The 26,712-nt window shown below is 37.5% G+C and overlaps 1 protein-coding gene across 4 annotated transcripts in view; it reads left to right on the top strand.

Annotated features, from left to right (window-relative positions):
* The window catches only part of LOC135222027 (serine/threonine-protein kinase par-1-like), a 370,912-nt gene that overhangs the window by 45,111 nt on the left and 299,089 nt on the right, over window positions 1–26,712 (top strand). The window contains exon 1 of one of the 4 annotated variants that reach the window (XM_064260193.1): window positions 5,320–6,295. The exons of the other annotated variants lie outside the window; for them this stretch is intronic. Coding sequence (XP_064116263.1) covers window positions 6,087–6,295 — 209 coding nt within the window. The 5' untranslated portion in view covers window positions 5,320–6,086. Of the gene's footprint in view, window positions 1–5,319; window positions 6,296–26,712 lie in introns of those variants that run through there. 4 annotated transcript variants of the gene reach the window in all.

The raw sequence follows: 26,712 nt of genomic DNA, 5'->3' as shown, positions 1-26,712 counted from the left end.
CAGTCATGACCCATATAATTTAATACACATTATATATCTATATATATATATATATATACGTATATATATATCTATATATATATATAGTATATATATATATATATATATATATATATATATATATATATATAATATCTGTGTATTAAAATTATATGGGTCATCGTTGACCACGTTTTTCATACTGTGTAGGCTATATATACAATTTATGAATATATATATATATATATATATATATATATATATATATACGTATATATATATATATCTGTGTGTGTGTGTGTATGTGTGTGTGCGTGTGTCACATATTTAGGCATGCTTGTGCGTGGCGCGCGCACATGTATGAAATGGTCTCCGTGGTTAAGCTTTGCGAATTATATACCGAGGAGTTAGTTGACGACTAAGGTGGGTAGCGACTTGCTGATAAAAGGAAGGCAAACACTTTTTTTGGGGCTACTTCCGTAAGCGGAAGAATGTTTATTCTGTCTCTCAAAGGATGATTGTCTTTTAATGTCGAGAAACTCCGAAACGATAAAGAGAATGTGTGTGTTTGTTTTTCATCTCTATTTCAGATATTAGGAAGGACCCATCCTTGATCTTACTGAATTTCACTGGGTATATTAAAGGTTGGCCTGTCAACAAAATGAGTGAAAAGACAAACGCATTTTCCATTTCATTTTATTATTTCTGGGATGGGGGTGGAGGACGGTTTCTAATCTGATGTTTAGACTGAGACGAAAACAAGGTAGGTGTTTTAAATGTGTATGTGTGTGTGTGTGTGTGTGTGTGTGTGTGAGAGAGAGAGAGAGAGAGAGAGAGAGAGAGAGAGAGAGTTATTGGAAAAGCAGCGGAAAATTTACACCATGTGACATTCAGTTGACAGTTATCCAGATGCAATTATGAAAATTGCTAACAGAATACGGAAGTTTTTAGATGAGACTAATTATGTTTTCGTGAGGTTATCTGTCAAAACAATGTCTCAGGAAACTACAAGGAAATACATGTCTATTGTTTTTGTAATCGTTGTTAACAAACGTCTTTTGTATCTTTTTTTTCATGCGTTATAAATAGAAGAAAAAGTCTCCGTCCGTGCATTTGTTTTTGAAATAGCAAAAATCATTTCCTGTCTCCTGGGTTTCGTAATGACGGCTATTTTGAACTATCACATTACACACAGCCCATCTCGCCAACTTTTTATTTTATCGTAGCCTCGGATGTGTATATGTCACAGAAAGACTGTGAAACCAGTGATTTCACGAAGTTCCTGAAATTTTCATTGAATTCGTGCAATCACCAAATGCACTTATGGACATTTGATCCCCACGGGCTAATACTAAACACTGCGAAACAGTGATTCATCTACACTGTCTCGCCGTGTTTAGTATTAGCCCGTGGGGATCAAATGTCCCTAAGTGCATTCTGTACCGGAAGGGTTGGTACTAAACCCTCCTAAACACATTTAATTCCTGAGGGGCTAGTACTAAACCCGGCGAGACAGTGTAGACGAATCACTGTTTCGCCATGTTTAGTACTATCAAATGGTCCCAAGTGAATTGGTGATTTCACGAATTCCAAGAAAGTTTCAGGAATTTCGTGAAATGTCTGGTTTCCACAATCTTACTGTGATATATATGTGTTTGGTTTCGGGTTTAAATATCATGACTGAGCATTATGATATCGATGTCTGTCCTAAGTAGCTGAAACTTAGTGTTTCGGGAGTTGTATAATATCCAAAAGTCTCCTATTATGGTTCGTAGTCAAAAGGCAAAACAAATGTAAAATAAACATTTCCTACTTCTTTACCAAAGTAGATTTTACGTAAATACGACATGAATTGTTGTCACATAAACACGCTTGACTTTTTTTATATTCTTAAATATTAAGCGCCAAATATCGTTTAATATCGAATTCACTCTACCTTGGGAATAACTTTCTCCCAAAAGGAAGTGTAACTGATAAGTGGTTTTGTCTCGACAAGGATTCGAACCTGGCCCTTTTTTTTGTTTTAAAAACGACGGTAGATAGTGACTTTCACCATCCATGGGGAATTATAACTGATAAATGCTTCTTCGCAGATATTTTGTGGGTTAATATTTGTATATACATGCGGTTTATTTAACCGTTCACACATGATCAATTGCGTTTTTGTAGTCTCGAAATTCATTACAATGATACTCATGTTTCTTTTATTATTATATTTCTGTCGTGATGGATTTTAGATTCTGTTATTGAAAAAGTAATAAATGTATACAACTTACTCCACGTCCATGATTTTTATCGGTGATATTGTGTATTAGAATACTACTCCACTAGTACGACTCCATAACTACCATAAACATGAAAAGTTGACAACGAGAGTAACAGTGAATACAGAAACCATGACAGAAACAGCATCAGTAGGTCAGCAACAATAAAACTGTCATCCCCAAATTTAAAACCACAGCATTAGTACTCAACTCATCTCAACAGAAGTCGGGGTTTCCGAAACGTCGGAGGAATTGAGCAGCCTTACATGTTTGGCATCGTGATGTGGAACACATCTGCATGAGCGATTAGAATAGGAAATGAAAAATCTGTTTGTATAACACTAGGATTGGTGAAGGCTAATGTGCAGCCGTACCAGGCAGGAACACCGAGACGCGGTTCAAATTCATTTTTCAGCGTTTCAGTGGCGTGGTCAGTATAGTGTTGGCTTACCACCTCGGTTGCCGCGAGTTTGATTCTCGGGCATTCCATTGAGGTGAGAGACGTCCTATATCTGGTGATAGAAGTTCACTCACGACGTGGTTCGGAAGTCACGTTATAGCCATTGGTCCCGTTGCTGCATAACCACTGGTTCCATGCAAACGTAAAAGCACCATACCCCCCCCCCACCCCCCCCCCCCAAAAAAAAAAAAAAAAAAAAAAAAAAAAAAAAAAAAAAAAATCGTTACACGAAATACCAGCGAAAATTACAGGTTAGATGCGAGATACTGATCTTTCCTGGTGAACTAGTCAAATGGTCAGGCGTTCGCGAAGGAAAGTAAATGAATGGAACCAGTATATCTGAAGGGAGACACGATATGTCGAGGCTTGCTTATGGAATTTGTTTGCCGGATGACAAACTTCAGATCAAGAACAGGATATGTAGTCAGTTGCGAATTTTTGCCGACAGAAAAGGATTTATAGCGGCGAGAATGAAGGACATTAAATTTCGTAAGTGAGTGCTTGTATCCTCCCTTTTCTAACTCGGCTATGAAAATAACCACAAGAGCATATATGCATTTGAGGTAGGATCAGCCTAGTTTTTCGGAGGTGGAGGTGGAGTGGGGAGCGGGTTGAGCAAGTGAGGAATTCTGCCCTCCATCATTATCATAATGATGTGGTAACTATATTGCGTCTTAATTTTTTGTCGTCCTCATGCTTGGACGTTAAAACAGCAGAAGTTTAGGAATTTAACCGGTGCACGAATAATTGTTCATTGGGTATTGAAATCTATCTTCGATAGACCCTGTTCTCATTGTTAACCTACCAAGTGACTTTGTAGAATAGAATAATATGCCTGACTTTTATGAACGAAGTAGGTGACAAGTAGAGAAACGCCGCCAAATTAAAGGGCTTGTTTATTTGGTCTGCAGGGCTAACGAAAAATGACAGGAAGGACTTTGGCAGTTGACATTTATAAGATTTTGGAATTGATTATGCGGCTGACGCACGGAGACTGCATAGATGACATTTCAAGACGTGAAGGCCTTTAGTATTTGACATCTACGGATACCTTACCTAACATGGAATAATTATGAGGGTGACATGTATGCATTGAGTAGTTGACTCGTAAAATGTATGAGGCTGAATCCAGGATTGATGGAGTAGACACCAGTATGACTGATTTCTTGAATTTAGGCTGTCGAGCCAAACATTAGGACACTTTCGGCCTTCAGCGCTTAAGATTGAGAAAAGAGAGTTGGAGTGGTGTTGGACAGCAAGGTAAAGAGATCCTGAAAATAAAGGAGATGACGCACATGGATCTCAAGGTGGATTAGGAGAAAACCTCTCCATTGCACTTGGGCAGCAAGAATGAAAATAGGAAGTTGGAATGATGGTAAATTGATTCAAAAGTGGATGCAGGTAGGGGCCGAAGGGACGGTGCAAGCACCCTTTAACAGTCTACAGCGCACTATGTGAGATGCACTGATGGCACTACTTTCCTGTGGCGGGGGAGGGGTGTGATAGGCACCAGTAGTTGAAACTGAGGATTTAAAAATTGGATAAATAATCTTTTATTGGTGTATGTTCTTAGTTGAAACTGCTAGTCTTTGGTCGTAGTATTCCATATGTTTAAGATTTTAGACCATTCTTGGCTACATATATTGTAACCAAATTTTCTTTCTTTAATAAACGCTCCAAGAAGAGGTCCATTGGAGGGAGAAACTGTTGGACATACTCTAACTATTTACGTTTTACCTTTTCCTGTGTGGAATACAACTGAATAGTGCGTCTTCGTATGTAAGGAGACTACCAGTATTATTAAAGATTTACCTGGTCTATCAGACAGGAACGACCAACCTCGATTCGAAGTTACTGATCTCTTTGTGGTGTGAGATGTGTGGCAAATCAAGTTTTCGTTAGACTCGGTAATTCATTTAATTCTTTTCCCTGGGATGAATATGACAAACGTAGTTTAAGCATTTCACGATAAACAATTTCTGTATAACTAGAAATAATATATTTACTTATCGGCATTTAACGCATACCACTATCTAGTATAACACTCGCTGATTATGAGATATCATCTTATTTGAGTGACCATCTTATTTCTGTTGATCATTTCCTGTTAAAAAATTATTTTGAATTGGTGATAAACTTTCCATGATTTCCATCATGGCCTAAAGGAAATGATTTAGGAGTACATTTCCAGATATAGGTAACCGCTTGTCTGTTTATACAATGTTATTTATAAAAAAAAATATTCCTTCATGTTCTTAATTTTTTGTCAATTTAATTTCTTTGGAGAATTTTATTATATATTACTGTACTCAGAAATCAAGGAGACAGGGTGATCCTCAAGCAAACGAACATGAACGGAAAATGCTGGGGTAGATTAAGGTCACGTATTAAATGGCCACTGACCATGAAAAATCAATTGCTCAAGCTCCGAAATTATTAGTATAAACAAAAGTGAAGTCATGTGAAAGTACATGAGAAAAATAAATAAATAAACTGGCAGAAACTAGCAATTGTACGCAGGATTAGTCTAGATCGTATAATGAATTCAAACTTGTGGGGGCGGGTTTAGTAGGGGCAAGCGCGCGGGCGGGCGAGTTAGGTGAGAAGCAATCCTCGCCGATACGGACTTCTTGGCTAGTGTGTGGCTGGAGGTGGTAGTGTGAACAAGTGAGTTCGTCGTAGTTCTCGCATCCTTCAGTTCCTGAGGCTGCTCGGTCGTCATTTGCGTAACGCCTGATCACGAATATTCCGTTTCTGTCGTAGACCCTGTTTTATCCGTTCGTAATTGCACTGAGCATACTAGATGAGAAAAATTTGCCATCACCGAAGAAAATTTTGTTGACGTAAGGGAAATTTATTTCAAGCCAAGTGAGGTTAGGTTGCATTGCCTAATTGGATATTTGAAAATACGTTATCAAATATTTTCCACGAACAAAATTCCACTGCAGAATTCAAATTGGAACTGACAAGATGAGGTCCAGGTGCAAAACGTGTCCGAAAAACTATGCAACATTTGTAAGTCTTGCATTCATAAGCCTTGTGATTTTAGTATTACTAAGAACTGGGTGAAAATTATTGCTTCTTGTGTGCTCTTGCACGTCGTAAAAGAAATCACGTTTTGAAGATATCAATATAAAATACATTGTTGTAATCAGGCTGGGCTATAATAAACCGTAGGCCTAGACCTTAATTCGTAACTACGGAATTGATTTTTACCATTATTTTGAATGACGTTCAGAAAACTGAAATAGCGTGAATGTAAAATAAAAGGCTTTTAACCTAGCTTGCCTCTTGTATACCAAGAAAAGGAGACATTGCCAATTCGTGTTGTGTTCAGAAACAAAACTGTTATTGGTCAAATTGCGCAAGGTAAACCGTAGAAGATGTCAACAAGCGCCTCAGGCAGTCCCGTGCGGGATTCATCTTCATCTGCAATGGGATCTTCCGGGAGGCAAATAGGCCTAGACGTAGGCCAGTGGAGTGCTGATCCGAAAACTGGCGTTGTAACGCTGACGGAATCAGCATTGACTAGGCTTATCAATACGGACCCCATCGAGAAGTGGTACATATTAGAACCAGAGCCATTTGCAAGGTGAGATTTCTTAATGTTTCATTAACTCCTCAGTCCTCGTTGTTGAGTTCAGTGTCGCCTTGGTCTGTGGGATACATTTATTTTATACCATTCATTTTGTGCCACTCCCTCTTACCCTCTCTATTATATATAGACTTCTTTATTGGCTCATATGCTAATAACTATACTCTGTTTTTTTCCATCTGTCCATCCGCCTGTGGTGTTTGCGCATGGTAACATATTCTATTTCGAATATTAACGGTGTAATTCGCATTCAGTAAATTATTAAAACACTTTTCAGTTGCAAATGTACACCCAGATATCCTTTTATTTACCTAAAACGTACACGTAGCTTAACTATTTAAAGCCCGGGAAAGCCCGAGACGCAGTGTTACCACGCGAAAACACCACAGGCTGATGGACAGACGGAAAAAAACAGAGTATAGTAACTTTTATTGTACGGATGAAGGAATTGATCATTCATAGTTTAGCTATCACAATGGAAATAAGAATATTTTTCATTAACAAAGCTGCCTTATTCCTTCAATTTTCATCTGAAAGTTTAGGGTGTTTTTGTTTTAAACCGTCTTGTTAGGCTATGCCCAGCTACCAAAAGGCCAAATAATATTTCTAAGCTTCAGGGTGCAGTCGTATACGCATTTTATCGAGTAATGCAATGTATATCAGTCGGACGTAATATTCAAGTACCCGCTAGTTTTTCAAATTTTTCATAAATTTGTTAACGTACGTGGATAGACCTAGAGGAATTCTAAAACATTTTATTTTTAAACTACCATTATCTATGTTTTGCCATTTTAAGTCTTGTAGGTTGTGATAATCATGATTTATTTATGTTCATATTGCTTGTATTTGGAGGATAACTATTTCGGCGCGCTTTCCGAATCCTTATTATCTTTCTCTGCTCCCACTTCCCAGAAGTTCTCTTAGAACCCAAACGCTACGGCAAGGTTTGAAATAGTTTTTTACTATTATGGCATCTCATTATCAGTAAATTTCTCAAATGATCTCACCTTTACTGTATTATGTACACCCTTTTTATATAGTTCAGTTTAACTAATGAACGATATCTCCATACGGAACTCTTCTATAGAATTGCCGTTATTTTTTCTGTTCTGTGAAACGTTGTCAATCCATGCATTTATTTCACTAGTATTTTTAGAGGTGAATCAAGTAATCGATTACAGTTGCTTGGTTTTGACTATTATTATTAGCGGCAGTTATGGGACCCCGCTCAACAATTTCTCACGTTTGGGAAGAGAATATTAGGAATTGGGAAAGGGCCTCAATGAAATTCCGCCGTTCATGTCGTTCTTGTGCTTTCACTCCACTTATCTCCTGAATCCTGTCTCAGATTTCTCATCCAAGTAGATCTAGGTCTTGTAAGTTCTGGTGCATAAAGGAGTTGACACTATCACATATTCTCCATGGGGTAGTGTGAAGGATATCGTCAGATCGTCTCCATCTCCCCTTCATTTATTTATCAATTTTTCATGGCATTTATTCCTAAATATTCTATGAGCTCCTATTCTTCTATCAACTTCTTTTTGACTACAGTATTAACGTCTGAACTTTATGCATGTCCATGTATCAATACAAATCTTAGTATACTAATATATTATTGTTATTCTGTAATCTCCCAAGATTCCAATCCAAGTGTTGTTTTAGATAACAAGTGTTATTTCCCTTTCTGCATACTCTGTCCTCATTATTTCCGTAAGTTTCTCATCTAGGTAATAAAATGCATTCAACTAAGTAAGCTTTGTATATATTTTATAATCATTATAATTTAAGCGAAAAGATGGGTCAGTGTTTTGAGGTAATCTGACCACGCGAGAGGAGAGGAGGGGACAAGAGGTTAGTGAAATGTGTACGTAATTCATTAGTTATAAGATGTGGGAGATGGCGATCAAGAAGGTGTTGGTTAGATGCTGTAAAAGGAGAGGTGGAATAGAAGGGCCTTAGTAGGCTATTCATAAGACGTGATGTGCATGCAAGAGCAAAGTGATAATGCATGTAGGAGCAGTCGACTAATGTGTTGATGAGGCTTTTATGTAGTTATATATGATTTGGATGGTGTTTATGTTTGGAGCCGTCACCCATGTCTATATATATATAATATATATATATATATATATATATATATATATATATATATATATGTGCGTGTGCGTGTGCGGTGTGCGTGCGTGTGTGTGTGTGTGTGTGTGTGTGTGTGTGTTACGTCTGCCTTATCCGAACTCATGTGTCCATGTATAAAGGTCTTTAGTGTATTACAACGTATTCCAGTGAGAAAATTGTATTTATTTCATGTGTATGCTCTGTTCACCAAACTCTCTAAAAAATGCCAAAACAGTTAAGAAACTGTATACAATTCTTGTGGTTCAGGAAGTTTGTCGCGGTTATTACTTATATGCAGTGCTGTTTAACAGTACGTGTTCTAAGCGGACATTGTTTGAATAATAAATGCATTTATCCTTTCTCTTGCCTATGTTGCCTTTCATAGATTGATGATGAGAACGCTAATTGTGTAGATTGATGTTGATGATGAGGACGCTAATTGTGTGTGTATATACACATATATATATATATATATAATATATATATATATATATATATATACTATATATAGATATATATATATATATATATATAATATATATATATATGTGTGTGTGTGTGTGTGTGGTGTGTGTGTGTATACTATATATCCCCAGAATACTGACGGCTTCAGTCTTCAGCAAAAAATGTTGGATAAGTATAAACAAGTTTCCCAATGAGGACTTTAGGAACAAACACCCATGTATATACGTACTATGTATGTAATTAAAAGGTTGTTCTATATGTCTTAATTGGAAAACTTGTCTTTATACTTGTTCATATGTATAAATATAAAATATATTTTTTTATTTTTTTTTTTTTTTTTTTAATTTTTTTTTTTTTTTTTTTTTTTTGCTGATGAAAATAGACTGAAGCCGTCAGTATTCCTGGGAGGGAAACCTCGGCCAGAGCCCTTGACTATAAAAGGCAGTTAAAAGAGCGACAACGAATTCTTTCGTAAGCTCGACGTCTTCCCAGAATGCGGTGGGTCATCTGTCCCAGCTGTCGGAGTTGGCGCCCTCTTGAGCTCGCTGGCCGGGGGAATTCTAAGCTGCCCAAGTCCTGAGAAGACTAACAAACAGGGTTAGGGCATCTCACGGTTCGGAACTCCGCCCCCGACCTCTGACCTCGATCTGATTGAATTAACCATCAATATCCTGTACGATACCTTTCAGGAATGTGTACTTTGTGGCTCTTCTTCCTCGGTGCTATAATAGCAGTTTGTGCCTTCATTCTTTCCCCCGTTCTATATGGTCGGGATTTCCAATTTTTTTGCAGCTGCTCTTCACCAGGGCGATGTAGTATCAGAATATATACGAGTCTTTTTTATTTAGTTCGTACATTTTCACGTATCCGTCTTTGGTCTCCTACTAATCATTTTGGGCTTCATGTAGCCTGTTTCCAAGGCCCTGTCTCTCTTTCCTTTAGTTATCATCGACTTAGTACGTTATACTCTTGATTATGACGTTTAGTAAAATTCACACAATGTAACTTTTACAACTTTCTTCATCTCATCTCAAGATCTACGTCTTCTTAACGTTGGGAATTTCCTTGTCAACACCGATCATTTCCTTTTGTGGCATCATCTGTGTAGATCATCAGATATCTATTCTTCAGGCCCTCATTATCCTGCATCGAGATAGGAACGTCTTTAGTAATGCTTATCTAAATCCGCATCTTTTTTGGGTCTTCATTTACGAAGTCCAATATCTCTTTCTATTTGCCAGCTTTTCATCATTATGTCCTACCTTGTCCATCGCAAGTTCATTTTCATTTTTCATAACCATTTATCGTTATTATATCTATAGAGTCTAAGATGCTTAATAATTATGTAGTCCCAGTCTCTGGTCAAGTTATATGACGTCAAGTAATGTTATCTCGTAACGGAGTGATTTTATGTTTAGCTCACGAATTGAGTGGTCAGTGTAGGACTCTCTAAGCTGATGAAGGGCGCTGTCCCTAAAACCTCAAGTATGAGTATGTTGACCCCAGAAGTAAAATGTGTACCTGGTTGTGAGTCGACTGTTGTTGGTTTTAACTGGAGGTGTGAGAGAGAGAGAGAGAGAGAGAGAGAGAGAGAACCCTACAGACGGGATTAGTAAACTATTATGGTATCAAATCGGTAGGGTCTCGATTAGGCCATCCTCATCTCGCCTGTTGAAACCATTCATAGAATCTCTCTCTCTCTCTCTCTCTCTCTGTGGTTATTATTCCATGACTATAGTTACACACTCATATATATTTATATGTGTGTGTGTGTGTTTAAGACGTGAGTTTACATATTCTAAAAAGGAGAAAAATAGAGAAAGTCAAGTTCATTTGTACAGACTGGTCACCGTTCCTCACTTTTCGTTTCTGTCGGTCGCTGTGGCCTTTCCGCACCGACTACCCATGTAACCTCTTGGCCTGGCAATTGACGGTGGCCGGCAGCAACAGCAGCACAGCGCTCTTTTCAGATGTTTGTGTTTATTTACTGCTATATAAGGCCTGCTGCGTCGTTGCGGGGCTGCCAGCGTGCTTCACTTCATAGATGTCTGCTGGTTTCACTCGCTTGAGCTTCCTGCACGAGACTTGCAACAACCCGAAGAATACGCGGCGTTACTCGCCGCTGGTCCTGGGATGCGCTGGTGATGGTGATGACGTACCGGAGTTGCCTGGGCGTTTCTCCGTCGTATAAATCTCATAGATTGTTTATTTTCCGTCCTTCAATGAGTGGATTCATAAGATTGTCATGTATTGTTCTAGTGTGGTAAGTTCAGTAGATAGATATATTTAAAGAGTGAAAAGTTAAATGACCTTATGTACCTAATTGAAATATATATCCATATATGCTTATTTCATCATGAAAATTCCAGTTAGGATGTATTGCATGTTGCAAATGAAGCTTTCATAAAAATGGAGATTTTCTGGCGAAATAGTTTCAAAAATGATCATCTCGCACTATTTAAGGATACAAAGCATGTCCATTGTAGCTAGTGAATCGTTTCCACCTTCTTGTAATAAATATTTCCTTTGATTTTGATAGCTATATGCTTTAAGGTTTCGACAGATCACCTCAAGATCTGCATCTTCTCTACATTTGGAGTTGCCTTGTGAACACCAAACCAGGTGAATACTAATTCCCTATGCCTTTCTTTCCATATAGCTAGATGTCCTTGTCTTATTGACATGTTTTTAGTAATGTGTATCTGGATATTTTTATGGCTCTTGAAATGAAAAGTGTTAAGTGTTAAGAGGCTTTACAAAAACAGGAACCATATCTCATGATAAGTTTAGTATGCCCCATAGGTGGGTAACACTGTCAGTGCGCCTCACGCGGTGCACTATAGGTATTACTTCAGATTTTTTGCACCGTCCTTTCGGCCCCTAGCTCCAATCTCTTTTATTCATTTTGCTGTACCTCCATTCATATTCTCTTTCTTTCATCTTGCTATCTAACTCCTCCTAACAATTGTTCCATAGTGCAACTGCGTGGTTTTCCGTCTGTTACACTTTTCAAACCTTTCTACTCTCAGTTTCCCTTTCAGAGCTGAATGACCTCATAGGTCCCAGCGCTTGGTCTTTGGCCTAAATTCCATATTCCATTCCATTCCAAGTTTAGAATGCAGTCTATCTTATTGTGAGGAAATTTTTCTTGGTAAGTTAGGGCGAGATGAAACAACCAAATTTTCTTTACTAATATTTTCTCAGGGTTTGCTTCGATGTCGTGTTAACGTTGCAGAGGTACTCGTTATAGGATGAAATGTTTGGCATCTGTGAACAGAAATATGCTTGCCTGTCTGTGATATATGTCCTTTTAGTATCAGTTAAATCGCCTTTATTGATGGTACACATTGATCAAGTGTGTCGTTGTTTACACCGATTTTCTTGTCAATATTTATTGTTTGTATGTTTTGCAGTTACGCCCACTTTTATAGTTTTGTTTTCAAGACATTGTGCTGGTCAAAACATTTTGGTTTTCATTTATATTGCCTCCCGATCGTCTTGTTTGTAGCTGAAAAAAATGACCAATAAGTTTCACTTCCTGAAGCATTAATTCTGCATAACTTCATTTCTTGTTCTAACTGATATGTGTTGTAATGTATCAGAAAAAATATTTATGAATAGATTTCAGCCTTTAAAGTTATCAGTGCTGGAGTTATAGTATATTCAAGTTAGCAATACGCACAGACAATGTAGTGCCTGAATTTTAATTATTAGGAAGAGGGAGTGGCTCAGTTTGCTGGTTAAAAAGCCAACCTTTGATTCGTGTTTCAGTCCGTGCTCGTTTGTACATCCCCTGAAGTGACATATTCGTCCCTTACCCCTCCCCCTCCACCTCCCCCCTCCCCCTCCACCCTCCCCCTCCACCTCCCCCCTCCCCCATCCCCCCTCCAGTTTTTACATCTAAGCACCGATGTGTTGAAAGCCGCACTTCCCTTTCCTCTTCTTCTCCTTGCCATAGATAATAAGCAGGACGACCTTGCTCCGTTACAATAGGATAATTAAACAGTTTTCGCACCACCCTATGTCGTTCCCTTCGCCGGACGTTTACGACCGCGGCATTTTTACCCGAATGGCTTTTCGCATACCGCCAGTAATTCCTTCTCACGCCAAGTCTTGTGTGATGTAAGCATTTTGTAATGGGCTGTATCAGCTGGGTGTTAATGACTTTTTCACACCTGTGTTGCATCTGGTTTCTTCTCCCTTTTCTCCGTCACCCCCCGGGTATTCTTTTATTGCGTAGCGTCCGCTGCACATCCGTTGTTGGCTTAATCTCACAGTGTACCAAAAAAAAAAAAAAAAAAAAAACCTACAAGGTAGTAATTTAATTACCGTTTGTTGTAAAGTCGTAATTAAGTGTTGGAGATGCCCAAAAGCTCTGGAAATTCGAGGTGGAGGAGGCAGAGTATCTTACTAGGAGTTGTGAGAGATTGATAGAATGCTTGTCAGTGAGTGCAGTAATCTTGATTATTATCTTGGCACATGAGCTGAACGTGGCTTTTCTCACATCCCGCCACCATCCATCATAACTATCATAAGTAGTTGTACGAATCAACTGCGAAGCAATTGCTTCCATTTTTCCACCGTCCCGTCGGTGGGCAGCGCCTTCAGTGCACCTCACACGGTGCACTGTAGTCTTTAGTTAGCATTCTTTGCAGCTTCCCCTTTCATTCCTTTTTCTATACCTCCGTTCCTATCCTCTTTCTTCCATCTTACTTTCCACCCTCTTCGAACAATTGTTTCAATATTGTTTCAATAGGTCCCAGAGCTTAGCCAGTCTAAATTTTGGATTCCTTATATTCGATTCCATTACCACTGATAACTCACTCCTAGTTTTCTCCATTTGAAAACTCTTCCATTCTCCTTCTCTAGTTTCTTATCTTTCTCTTCAATATTCCCACCCCGTACACTATCATTTCCCGTCATCAGTCGTGACACACTACTTCCACAATTCATTTTCTTATCCTACAACCTTACACCCACATCTGCTGTCATTTCTCCGTCTCCTCACTGAACTACATTTTGAAAAATCTTAAATGACCAGGGTGACAATTCATCCTTGTCTCAGACCCGCTTATACACCAAACCAGCTACTCTCCATCTACATATTTTAACTCAAGCATTTCCTCCGTCTTAGAAATTTTAATCGCTCAAAACAACTTATCTTTTACATTATAGATCCTCAGCACTCCGTTTTACCTCTACAGAACCTGTCACAACTTTCTCGTGATCCATGTATGTCACTTACAGTGGAACATGTCTTTTTGAATGTTTTATTTCGCTGCTGCATTGTCCTTCAGGTTTCAGTGTTCACATAACTTTTGAATGGAAAGAATACTTATTCCACATACACTCTTCTTCTAAATCGACTCTTCTTCCCTAGTCATTCATCTGGCATTTGACGTAATTCCTAATCAAAATCCCACCTTAAAATTTCTTGGTATCTTTAGTAATGTGATGCCCCTATAATTTCTTGCTATTACCTATATCATCTTAACTAATTTGCAATGGAACAAGTTATTTTTTCAGTTATTTTTCTTTTCCACCTAGATAAACTATCACTACTGTCTTGTAGCTTCTCTGTTAATCTTCGACTCTTAATTGTCCTTCATCAGTTACTTGGGCAAGTTTTCTTAAACTTAACTAACCCTCTCCTGTTTGGCCCATTCAACTCTGCCGCTCTACTATCTTCGACTTCGACATTCAACAGTTTTTAAAAATATTCACCCCGTGTGTGTGTGTGTGTGTGTGTGTGTGTGTGTGTGTGTGTATGTGTGTGTTTAACCCGATACTAGGCGATCTCTTGTAGCTTAAGTCGGTAAATTAATTACGTTCAGTAATGAACATGAAAGGAAGTCTGATTAGTAGAAGATGCCTATTGTAAGACTCTCCATTACTTCTCTTGATTGCCATTTTGTTTTATTTTTTGCAATTTGAAGCTTATCTCGCTCCTTTAAAAGTAAAGTAACGACAAAATGATTAATGCCATGAACTACATGAGTGATCTACTCACTGACTTTTCTGATCAAAGAGAATTACCTATGTTCTCAACTCTCATAAGGGTACCCAACTCGCATCACTTGGACCTGAAGTCCAACAGGTGGTGTACTGTGTTAAGAACTATTGCTGTGGGTAGTACAAATGTTCGTATATTTGTAACCGGCCATAAAACGCAAGCCTTCGACCTATAATGTTGCCTACAAATGCACAGGGAGAGGAAGTTTCTCTGTTTGATCCTGATCAACAATTCAAATGGTTTCATTAGATCGGACCCTGGTTGGCCTTATACTAGATGCTGCTGCTGCTGCTCTTGTTGTTGCCACTGCTGCTGCATCTGGTTTTCATCCGGCTTCATTGCTTGTTAATTCATGAGCTAAATGTATATCAGTAAACGTGGGATTCTGCACGTATCAAGTTAACTTTTATTGGAGATTGTGTACTTGATTGATTTGACAATGTAAGGTAGCATGTGGCGGTTGAGAAGCCATGGCGATGTTTGTTTGTACATAACATTTTGTATTATAAACACACACACACACACATATATATATGTATATATAATGTATATATTGATATATATATATATATATATATATATATATATATATATATATACGTATATATACTTGATTGATTTGACAATGTAAGGTAGCATGTGGCGGTTGAGAAGCCATGGCGATGTTTGTTTGTACATAACATTTTGTATTATAAACACACACACGTATATTATAATATATTATATCTATATATATATATATATATATAGATATTATATATTAATATATATATGAATATGTGTGTATATATTATATATATATATATATATATATATATATTATATGATATATATATTACTATAATATATATGTATATATATATATATATATATATATATATATAGTATATATATATGACTTGATTGATTTGACAATGTAAGAGAGCATGTGGCTGTTGAGAAGCCATGATGATGTTTGTTTGTACATAACATTTTGTATTACACACACACACACACACACACACACACATATATATATATATATAGATATATATATATATATATATATACAGAGAGAGAGAGAGAGAGATAGAGAGATAGAGAGAGGAGTAGAGAAGAGAGAGAGAGAAGAGAGAGAGAAGAACACATTTGTTAATGTTCATTGAGTTGTTTCTCCTTGATACGTTTGACCTTTTGATAGTTTTAGGAGTTGTAAATTATATAAAGATGTTTCATGATTACCAGTGTTAATGTTACTTTCACTTGAGATAATTGCTTACTTTATCCTAAGCAGTGTCAATCGAAACTGATATATGAAATAACCAGATTGACTTGGGCAGTCAGTCCTCTGCATTGGGCGTTATCAGACTTCAAGTAGATTGTTAGAAAGCATGAACTTTTTAATTTCTAAAAGTGGTTAGAAAAGATAACGTGACCGTAATTTCACACGTGAAGATAATTTCATGAAGTGTAGGCTAGTTTCGTAATTCTTGAAAAATGACCTAAGGAAATAATCTTTAGTGGTTTTGAAATTGAGCGTAAGAAATGTTCTGTCGAAATTACCCGTGGGAACCAAATATGTGAAAATTATGAAAACTATTATAGAAACCTTATTTTTTATGATAAAGAAATTGACTCAGAATTAATTTTTCATTGACTCAGACACGTTACTTTTACAGTTTACGAAATGCAGAGACAGAAATACGCTAAAGCAATTCATGAAGTTCAGGAGGCCTAGTATGTTATTATTGCTTATGCAAATGCCATGTAGGGTGAATATATTAATGAGTCATCTACTACGTACTAAGTAAAGTCAGCCAGCCTTGTGCTGGCACGGGCTCGTGCTCTTCTGCAGCCCGTAACAGGTGGGTCATCGAGACTCGTTGTTAATGGTCTGCTTGGAATTCGGTTTTATTGTCCCTCGCCCAAACCAACTTTGGCTTAAGCACAGATGAAACGGAAAGTGAAAGAAAGATAAAAAAGTATTGCTTGAAATGGTATTGCTTTTGATTATCGAAAGTGGCAAAGTAGATTCTTTTTTGACTGAGCTTATGTGTTATAAAGTTGCGTTGGTCGAAAATAAAAAGGGCAACATTTTACCGAGGACTCAGATCATGTTGCTTATTTGTAACTAAATAATTTATGCAGTAGTTGCACTATTGGTTATGATTTGATTCTTCAGTATCAAAGTTCATTTTAGCTCATATAGATGTAATTCCGGAAGTCATAATATTAAAAGTTTACTTTGCGTAGGACTCACAGAACTTATTCTGTCTTGGAAAGGGTAAAGCCCTGACTAAAGTAAGTGAATTAAGCAAACAATAATATTGCTTTAGCGTTCGTCGTTCGTAAATGTGAGTTAGGTTTTTCTTCTTGAATATACATTTAGAATTTATTTATGCATGGGGATGACGAAAATCGGTTTGTAAATAAATAAAAGCTAAATACAGTTGCAGACGAAAGTAGAGAGTCGAACTCAAAGCAAAGCCTTCCATCAGTCATGCAGTCTTGGGATTCTGGCGACTGCCTGGAACATCTTGCAATAAAACACAGGGCGAGGTCAAGCTCTCGAGTAACTAACTCAGCTTTACAGTAAGGCAGTTAGTGTTTATACGTGTGTGTGCGTTGCAGCGTCACGTGGGCGATTGTGGGCGTGACCGGGACCAGAATATAAGTGGATGTGTGGGCGGCGCTGGGAGGCTTGTATGAAGTAGGCTTGAGATGACTATGAAGATGATGATGATGATGATGGTTAAAAATGAGGAGAGTTCAACCAACGGTTAAATGATTCTCTCTCTCTCTCTCTCTCTCTCTCTCTCTCTCTCTCTCTCTCTCTCATATGTTTTCATTTTAAATCAATTATAGGTTCAGTTTGAATCTCAAAACAAGTTTTCGATATTTCGCTTTAATTTCTTTTACGATAACGTAGTTAGTTTGCGGGTTTAAAGTGTCGAAAACGTAATATTCACAGAAAAATAGTAAATATTAGGTAATATAATAGATTTTATTCTGATAATCAGTACTTGATTATAATAATAAAGTTTTGCTAAATGTTTCTTTCTTTCTAAGAATAATCCAACCGCATCCTCATCATGAATTTTGATCACAAACTTCTATTTAAAAACTGATGCTTCAGAGGCCTTGAGAGGCACAGGAATACTAATTGCCACGTTAGGTGAGTGTCACCTTAACACACTACAAGTACCATCCTTCAGCAGTCCAGCAGCTGGTTGAGAGAGAGAAGAGAGAGAGAGAGAGAGAGAGAAGAGAGAGAGGAGAGCAAATTGACGCGACTATCATCGAACGCACCTGTTTCTGACGCGTTAGACGCAATTCGCGGATGCCTTTTAAAGCACAGCTCGGCTAATTATCGAAAGAGACGGGTCATTTCTATTCAGAATGTAGTTGTAAATGGAGTTGGAATATTGAGTTTCCAACTGGTCCCCCGGATTCTCTCTCTCTCTCTCTCTCTCTCTCTCTCTCTCTCTCTCTCTGGAGATCTTTAATTCCCTGGTCACGTTTTCCGTCGGCGGAGCCCCGTCCAGAAAAGACGGTGCTCGCCTTGGGCCATTTTACGCTAATTATCGCCGGTAATTGTTGATTCGATTGCGTTCTTCGGGCGAGGTCTTACTCGTCCCAGAGGAAGTCTGCCTGGTTGCGCGAGATTTTTGTTATTTTTCGAGAGTTTTGCAATTTTTTTTATCAGTTCCTCACTATATCTAAAAAAATTTGTATAGTTTTTTCATAAGTGAAATCTTGGTTGTGTGGACTATTTTTTTTTTTAATGTGACCTTCAGTATGTGAATCAACATTTTTTTTTCTATCCCAAAGATCGCCTCTTTAAGCTTAGTTAAGTTTTTAAAGAATGTTTTCCTATTTAGATATTTCTCTCAGTGAATCATTGTCCCTGTATAGTGCTTGTTTTCTTGCCACCTCGATCAGCCTCCAGGTGACAGTGAGGCGTGATTAATGGTGAGTTCTGCCGTGTGTCCTGTCGTTTGCGTTGACACTCAGCCACTCTACTTGTGGACAGGAGAATCAGAGTTCATTTTCGTTCCAAATCGTAGTTCATTTTCGTTCCAAATCAGTAGTTCATTTTCGTTCCAAATCAGAGTTCATTTTCGTTCCAAATCAGAGTTCACTTTCGTTCCAAATCGGAGTTCATTTTCGTTCCAAATCAGAGTTCATTTTCGTTCCAAATCAGAGTTCATTTTCGTTCCAAATCGGAGTTCATTTTCGTTCCAAATCGGAATTCATTTTCGTTCCAACCTCCCAAACAATTGTTTGGAGCGACCAGATAACCTTCAATCATTTAGTTAATCAATCAGTGCCCAAGTTCCGTATAATTCAGCCATTAATTTCGTGTAATGGAACTCGATTGATTGAGTCTCCTCAGCCCTGTTCGTTTTGGAACCGAGTTTTTAATTTCTCGTTTGTTTATCCCCAGTTCTCCGTAGAAGACCAAAGTTGAACGATGTAAATCAGTTTGTCAGTTACGAGGAAGTGGTTCTCTCTCCTACAGCGATTTTGATGCAACATTTAAGAATGCGGTGAAGTAATACGAGTTTCTTGCCCCAAAAATCTCTCTCTCTCTCTCTCTCTCTCTCTCTCTCTCTCGTCTCTCTCTCTCTCTCTCATCCTCTTCACTCTCTCTCTCCCTCCCATATAATATACTATGAGATACATATATATATATATATATATATCTATATATATATGTATGTATGTATGTATGTATGTATATATAATCAGGCAGGTGGGTGGTGTGGGCCAAACAGGCGCCAACTATGTTCACCTGTTCATAAACAAATTAAAATTCACGAAAATGTAAAGTATCTGATTTTTTTTTATTGTCAAATTTGATAGTACTAGTTTAATTGCACTGTCTCTTGTTATGGCTCAACGTCGATATATATAGAAGTACTGATTTTTCTCTTTGGTCCTGTTCAGTGGGAGTATTTTTATCTCGAAGGAAACAGCAGAGAAAGCATCTCAACTCAGTGACCTCTAGGCACGGCTGTCTAGATTCCTTTGCTGGACTGAGTGATTGATTAATTCATCAGTATGTGACGTGGCACGGCTGAGAATGTAGCGGTTTGCATCTGTTTTGGTACAAAGAAGACTTCGCGCCAAGTCCTGTACTTATTTGATATCCGGTAACTGTCCGTTACTTCAAGTCCCAGCAGTTTTCTTCCGTAATGCGTTGGGAAATCTGAATTCCGTTTTTGGGCTTGCTTACTAAAAGAAGTATCCAGCAATCTGGGTTTGTATATTTTCCATTATAAACCTTAATTTTCTTTCCGTCAGGTACATATAGGCCTACAAGCACTTGTGTGTGTGTATATAGATATATATATTATATATATATATATATATAATATATATATATATATATATATATATAATGATATAATATATATATATACGAGAGAGAGAGAAGTTACCACTCAAATGCTTGTGTAAAGAGACAGTTTTTCCTCTTGGTATTTGGGATGTGTAAAATTATTCACGATACTTGTTTATGTGAAAACCTGTTTTGGGGTTAGAGTTATTGCCGACATGATTTGCACTGGTGCCATAAATTCGTACGTGGGAAGGGGTAGAGAGAGAGAGAGAGAGAGAGAGAGAGAGAGAGAGAGAGAGAGAGAGAGAGAGAAAGGGGTGGACATTATGTGAAATCACGAAAAGTTGGAATGAAACTTGGTTAGTAAATGCATTGAAAAATTCTGTTTCCATTTTAAAGCTGTCTCAAGTAGGTGATTAAAAGGTTAAGGCTGTTGTGGTAAGGGGTATTAAAAAAAAGATTTCCAGGATATTTACGTAAAATACTAAAAACAGCTCGTGAAGTAATGAACGATTGAGTCTATAATTTCAGTGCTGATTATGTAACTTACTCAGTCGAAAAAAAGTTTGCCCAGGAGATAAAAATTCTTTGGTTAGGCTTGAGCAATATAACACTTTGATGGTGATGAATACCTAATTTGATGACTTGCAAGTTGCTGATTGTCGGTGATGCATAACTTCTGTCGGTGATGTATGGCGATGGTGACGTATGGCGTAGGTGGCTGAGTTGTTACCTTTTAGGAGGCATATCTACGCTAGGGAAAGATGTATTGACTAGTTTTTGAAGGACACGTGATCAGCTTGCTGGATGGTAACAATTGGCTGATTACAAACATTTACATTATAGATATAAAGTTCAGGACAATTGCATTTATTACTGGAGTCTTCATTCAGTTACCTTTTTCGTATAATAATGCATAGTTTTGCAGGGTCTATCAACAGATGGTCTCCAATGTATAGAAATTTCGATTTTTTTCTCAGCATTATAAACTCTCCGTCTTTTTTTTCTTTTTTTTCTTTTTTTGATACTTATACCATTCAGTGGTTAGGTTTCGCCAGACCATACGGATTTTCTTGAAGGCTGTTGTAAAGAAAATTTGATTTCTTACTAATTTTGAAATTAAATAAAAGCAGATATACTCTAAAACACACACACACACACACACACACACACACACACACACACACACACACACATATATATATATATATATATATATATATATATATATATATAAATAAGACATCTGGGAACAATAAAAACTTATCCAGTTCATGGTAACATGACATGGTTAGTATCAATGAATACAGTCTGAAGGCAGAATAGTCTCTATCTCTCTCATTGAGTATTCAAGGTTGAGTTGTCTGTGTACCAATTCATTTGCCATCAGATAAACGAAGGTCTCCTTTTAATAGAGGTTAATTTATTCATCTTGAAATTGGCCCTTACTGAACCGTTGCATTACAATGTCATTGTGTTTATGTTTTAATAGGGCACCTTCGAATTTTTTCATTGCTTCTATTTATTTGGATTACATTTTCAGTAATGTTAAGTAATTGATCTAATGATGCGATTTTAGATGGGCATTTTCTCCCCCATTTTTAAATCGGTTGCCGTTCTTAGGTGGATACTACATGTTAGCGAAAAGGAGCGATGTTTTTAAAGCTGTACCTTAAACTTAAATCATTATTTCCGACAAATTTTTGGTGATTGATATTACTACTTTCGTATGTCACTTAATTTTTTCTTAGTATTAATTGCCTTGCTGTAGTCTATTAATTTGTTAACTTAAAAACCTGGTCGCATATATTTTTTGAGTTGAATGAATCTTTATACCTAAACGGAACGTTACCAGTCTTTGACAGAGTACATAATACATACATGCATACATAAATACATACATACCTACAGACAGACAGACAGATAAAGAAACGGAATTCAGAGACAATGTCTCACTCACCTTTTTTATGCCAGCCTGAGGGGAAGGGTCATAAGCCCCTTTATGATACCAAGGTCGACTTGGGAGATGCCCTTCTCCCTAAAAGGGTATTAATGGTTTTATGTAAACGCTTGGAAGAGGCCCTTATATTCCGATTGACGCTGTATAAAGACGGTAAATGCTGATCTTGGCCGAGTTATTTCATCTAAGGACCAGAATGGAAAAGAAGGAGAGGGTAAAAATCCTGATAGAAGAATAAATGGGAGAATGCATGAAAGAGAGAAATTGGGCGATAGAAGAATAAGTGGGAGAAGGAAGGAAGGAGGGAAGGAAAGGCATTTGGCATAACGGGTAGATTTTGTCATCGGTGGACAACAGGAAAAATAAAAATATTGTATGACTACTGGATTGATCGCATTGTCTTCTCTTGATAGATTTAGTGGAGAAGGTATCACGTAGAGGTTAAAAATATTATGTTTTATTGTAGGTAATTTGGTTGTATATGGTGAAAATTAAACTTGAATTCTGGATTATTCATTCTTTGGCATATAGTTTCTCTCTCTCTCACCCCGGATGCAAGTTACATTTACACGAGTGCTGCAAGTTTAATTTTTTTAATATTCTCGTCCTGCTTCAGTTCTTCCAAATTTGTAAACTTTCTTCCATTGAGAAGAGGTTCACACCCCCTTCTTTCTTCCTTTTCCTTTCTTTATCATCGAGCCTGGGCTACAGAAGGATTATTGGTTGTTCTTTCCCCATAGGCCTTTGCTCTTTGAAAGTATAACCTTTCACGGACGTAGTTGTACATGGGTCATACAATCATCAAATTGATGATTGTAACTAGTTCTAGCGTTTCAGCACGTCCTTGCTCTTTAATAAACAGGTAGGGACTCATGTGATATTTGGAAAGGAATGTTATGTAAATAAAAATATATATGTATGTATATTTATATATGTATATATATATATATATATATATAATATATATATATATATATATATGAATGATAGAAATAACACACAATCACGTGTGGAACAGAAATAAGTTTCTGACTCACATCAGGATCGAACCCAGGTTCTGTGTGTGTGTGTGTGTGTGTGTGCTGGCTTACTCATATGTGTCTACGTATGTATGTATGTTTTTATGAGCTCTAGATATATAACGAAACTGTAACATAATAATCCCATTAAAGGAATATAATGAAGTGACATTGAATGAAGGCTTTATTAGTTTTTTTTATAATTTTTTTCTAACGCTCGGATGCGTCTTTTTTTTTCTTTCTCAAGAATCCGGATCGATGGATCTCCTTTTAAGGTGTTGGTCTGTGGAAGCTGGATGGGGTGACCACTACTACCGCCTTGCAGGATAACCGCATCTGTTGACTGCCGCTACTTAATGAGTCAGGTGAAGGCCGCTACTATCTCAGGCATTTCCTTGGATGAGGGAAGCATAGACACTATACATAGTGTGGTTTAGATGTTTGCTCTTATGGTCATGTTAGAGAAGGGCCTCTCCCCTAACTTCGGGAAAGAAGGATTTTGTTCGTGTGGATAATAACGAGTTGATTATTTTCTCTTTCGGGCTGTCTTAGAGCAAGAGCCCGTGCTTACACAAGACGACGGACGACGACAATTTTCTAATGGCCGCTACTATGCTGAATTAACCTTCCTCCCCCCCCTCTATTCCTCCCCCCCCCTTTGTGTTCCTCTGGTGGAGGTGGTTGTCCTGGATGGGTTTAATGAATCGCCTGAGGATACGATGGGTCGGGAGCGAAGGAGGGAGACTGGCGCCTATTGTGGGCTTATACGGCGCTAAACAGTCGCTTGTTTGAAACCGCATTAATTCAGACACCAGCGTTGACGAGCATTATCAGCCCGAGTCTCTCCTTTCGTCGAACCCGTTAAGCCTCATTTGGGTTCAGCCGCTGCTCAAACTGGACCTGTCATACGCTTCATATAAACGGGTTCATTTTTTTTCTCTTGCATATTTTTGTTTGTGTGCACATACCCTAGTGCTAGCGTAAGTAAAACTTGTAGATTGTTTCTTTCTTTACTTATTTTTATTTTTTATTTTCTGAATATTTTACGACGGTACATTCTTTCAGTAATAATAATCTTAACATTAATAATTCTGTTCACTGGCTCGATTATTTTATTGTTGTTACACTCATGTAGAAAAATTAACATTGGAGATTTTAAGTGTACCATCTATTCTCGTTCATTTAAAAATTGGCATTGAAATCAGACACATGTGGTTATTAAGCATTTTAAGTCAGTCATAGTAATAATTGTTTTTGTATATAAATGTTTACTCGTACACAAAAATACGCACGAATGTACGTGCAGACATCTACATTTGCTTGAGAACGTTTTTTTTTTGTATAGTTAACCGGTTTTTTCTTCAAGTATATGTAATCACATAAGAGAAGTCCATAATATGAAATTCTTGCCATTACTGATTTCGACTTGGCTAGCCATGGCCTTCTGTATCCGCCTTCAAAAATAAAGGTAGAAATAAAAAGTAAAAAAAAAAAATACAATAAAGCTGAGAAAATTCTGAAGCTGCAGTTGCTTGACGGAGGCGGGCTTTTGGGCGTGAGGCAAAACGTACAGGCAAAATCTCAAGGCCGTCTTCAGGAGGGGGAGGAGGAGGACCCTTCAGCGACACCCACGTGCGCGGAACAGTTCTTGTTCCAGGGTGCCAAAGTTCACTGTTCTTTTTAAGGCTTACCACATTTTCGGGCGGGTCTCTCCTCTGGCGGCTGAATCGATCGATGCGTGTAGGAGAACCGACGCTAGAGGTGAATCGAAGTTCGCTGAATATAGTAAGCTCTTACAAATAATGATCACCGAAATAAGAAAGAAGGGAGGACGAGAATCGTGGTAAATGTACAAATACAAGTAGCGAAATCAATTTGTGTAAAAGAAAGGAAAACAGAATCTTGATAAGGAAATAAAAGACAAAAATGGCGGATGAAATCGATTCGTGTTAAAAGAAGAGGAAAGAGAATTGAAAATCGGCTTGTAGACCATCATGAAAGTTCAAAGAGGGAATGGTAGTTTTGGGTAATTGAAGAGAAGGGTAATTAAATTAGACCCGAAATAAGAGGAATGACATTTTGATTAAAGACGTAGGTAGAATGGTTTGAAAATTGATTCGATATCTGATGGAGCAATTGAAATTAAGTCGTAAGTTGAACAGATTTTATAATTAAATGTTTTCTAGTTATGAAATACGATTAAGTAGAATTTGGATTATTAATTTTAAACATGGTAACATGAAAATGGTGAGATAAGTGTTACACTAAAATTAACACTGTCAATAAAGTTGTTAAGTATGTAAAATCTGAAACTAACAAAGAAGTTCGTAACATAAGAAACAGATTAAATGTCCTGCAATGAATACAGTGAAAAAAAATTTAATATGGTGTAATACAGTGGAGATGAGGTAATGTGAATCCATTAAAACACTCAAGTCGTTGCGACGCCAGCAAGAATAAATCAGTCAATCAATTTGGTTCTCAACCTTATTTTAGCCCATGCACTCTTTCACCATATGTCAGAATGTTAATGGCCCCCCTCCCCCACCCCTCCCTTTCCAAAATTGTCAGCCTTAAAAGGTGCATTCCAAATAATAAGCGTATAATACTAAAAATCCTTGGCCACAATACTCCCCGCCCCCGCGCCGAAACTCTTAAATTCTCCCCCAGGGGGGAATTCCCCCCTGGTTGAGAACCACCGCATTAAAGTTATCAGCATCAGATACAAAGGTGTAAAAGAACAAGATAACTATAAAGAGTATAATCTTATGGAGTGGAATCGACCTCAAAATTTGGTTGACTGCCAGTTTACCGAAATGGTCGAATGCGTAATTGGGGTAGAACAGCCTGTAATTAGTCTCGATTGGATTGGTAAGAAAATGACACGTGGATGTTATGGGTGGATATAGCCATTATTATCAATGATGTATTGGTAATTATAAATTCTTTTCTCAAGACACTTTTACGAACTGTTAGGCAGGAGAGAGAGAGAGAGAGAAGAGAGGAGAGAGAGAGAGAGAGAGAGGTGAAACCTTGTACGTACTTGCACGTAGCTTTTTCAATGCTCCTCCGAGTAAGGATTACGTACAGTACATCAGGATATTCAAACGAAGTCCACAAATCAACTCGCTCAGCAGTTCACATGGCCGTCCCTTCCCTTACACGGTCTGTTTGCAGAGTTTTTTCTATATTTTTTCTTTTATTTAACAAGAGGGGCAGCATCTGTTGGTCAAACGGATATGGAAGAGATTATGCTTCTTAATATGTTGCTTTAGTGTGCCGAGGAATTGATGTCTTCATTATGAATATATATATATGTGTGTGTGTATGTATGTATATGTAGTATATGTATATACATATATATATATATATATATATATATATATATATATATATATATTACTATATATATGCTAAAAAATCACAGTAGATGCACGTGACTTCATAAATAAGCGAATACACGGGAAATGACCAAGGTCAGAAATCCAAGCGCTTTCGTCTTTATTAGACATCGTCAAG

This window comes from Macrobrachium nipponense, chromosome 11, assembly GCF_015104395.2.
Source record: "Macrobrachium nipponense isolate FS-2020 chromosome 11, ASM1510439v2, whole genome shotgun sequence".
NCBI lineage: Eukaryota > Metazoa > Arthropoda > Malacostraca > Decapoda > Palaemonidae > Macrobrachium > Macrobrachium nipponense.
The sequence above is the reverse complement of the archived record's forward strand: the minus strand, read 5'-3'. Positions and strand labels throughout refer to the sequence as shown.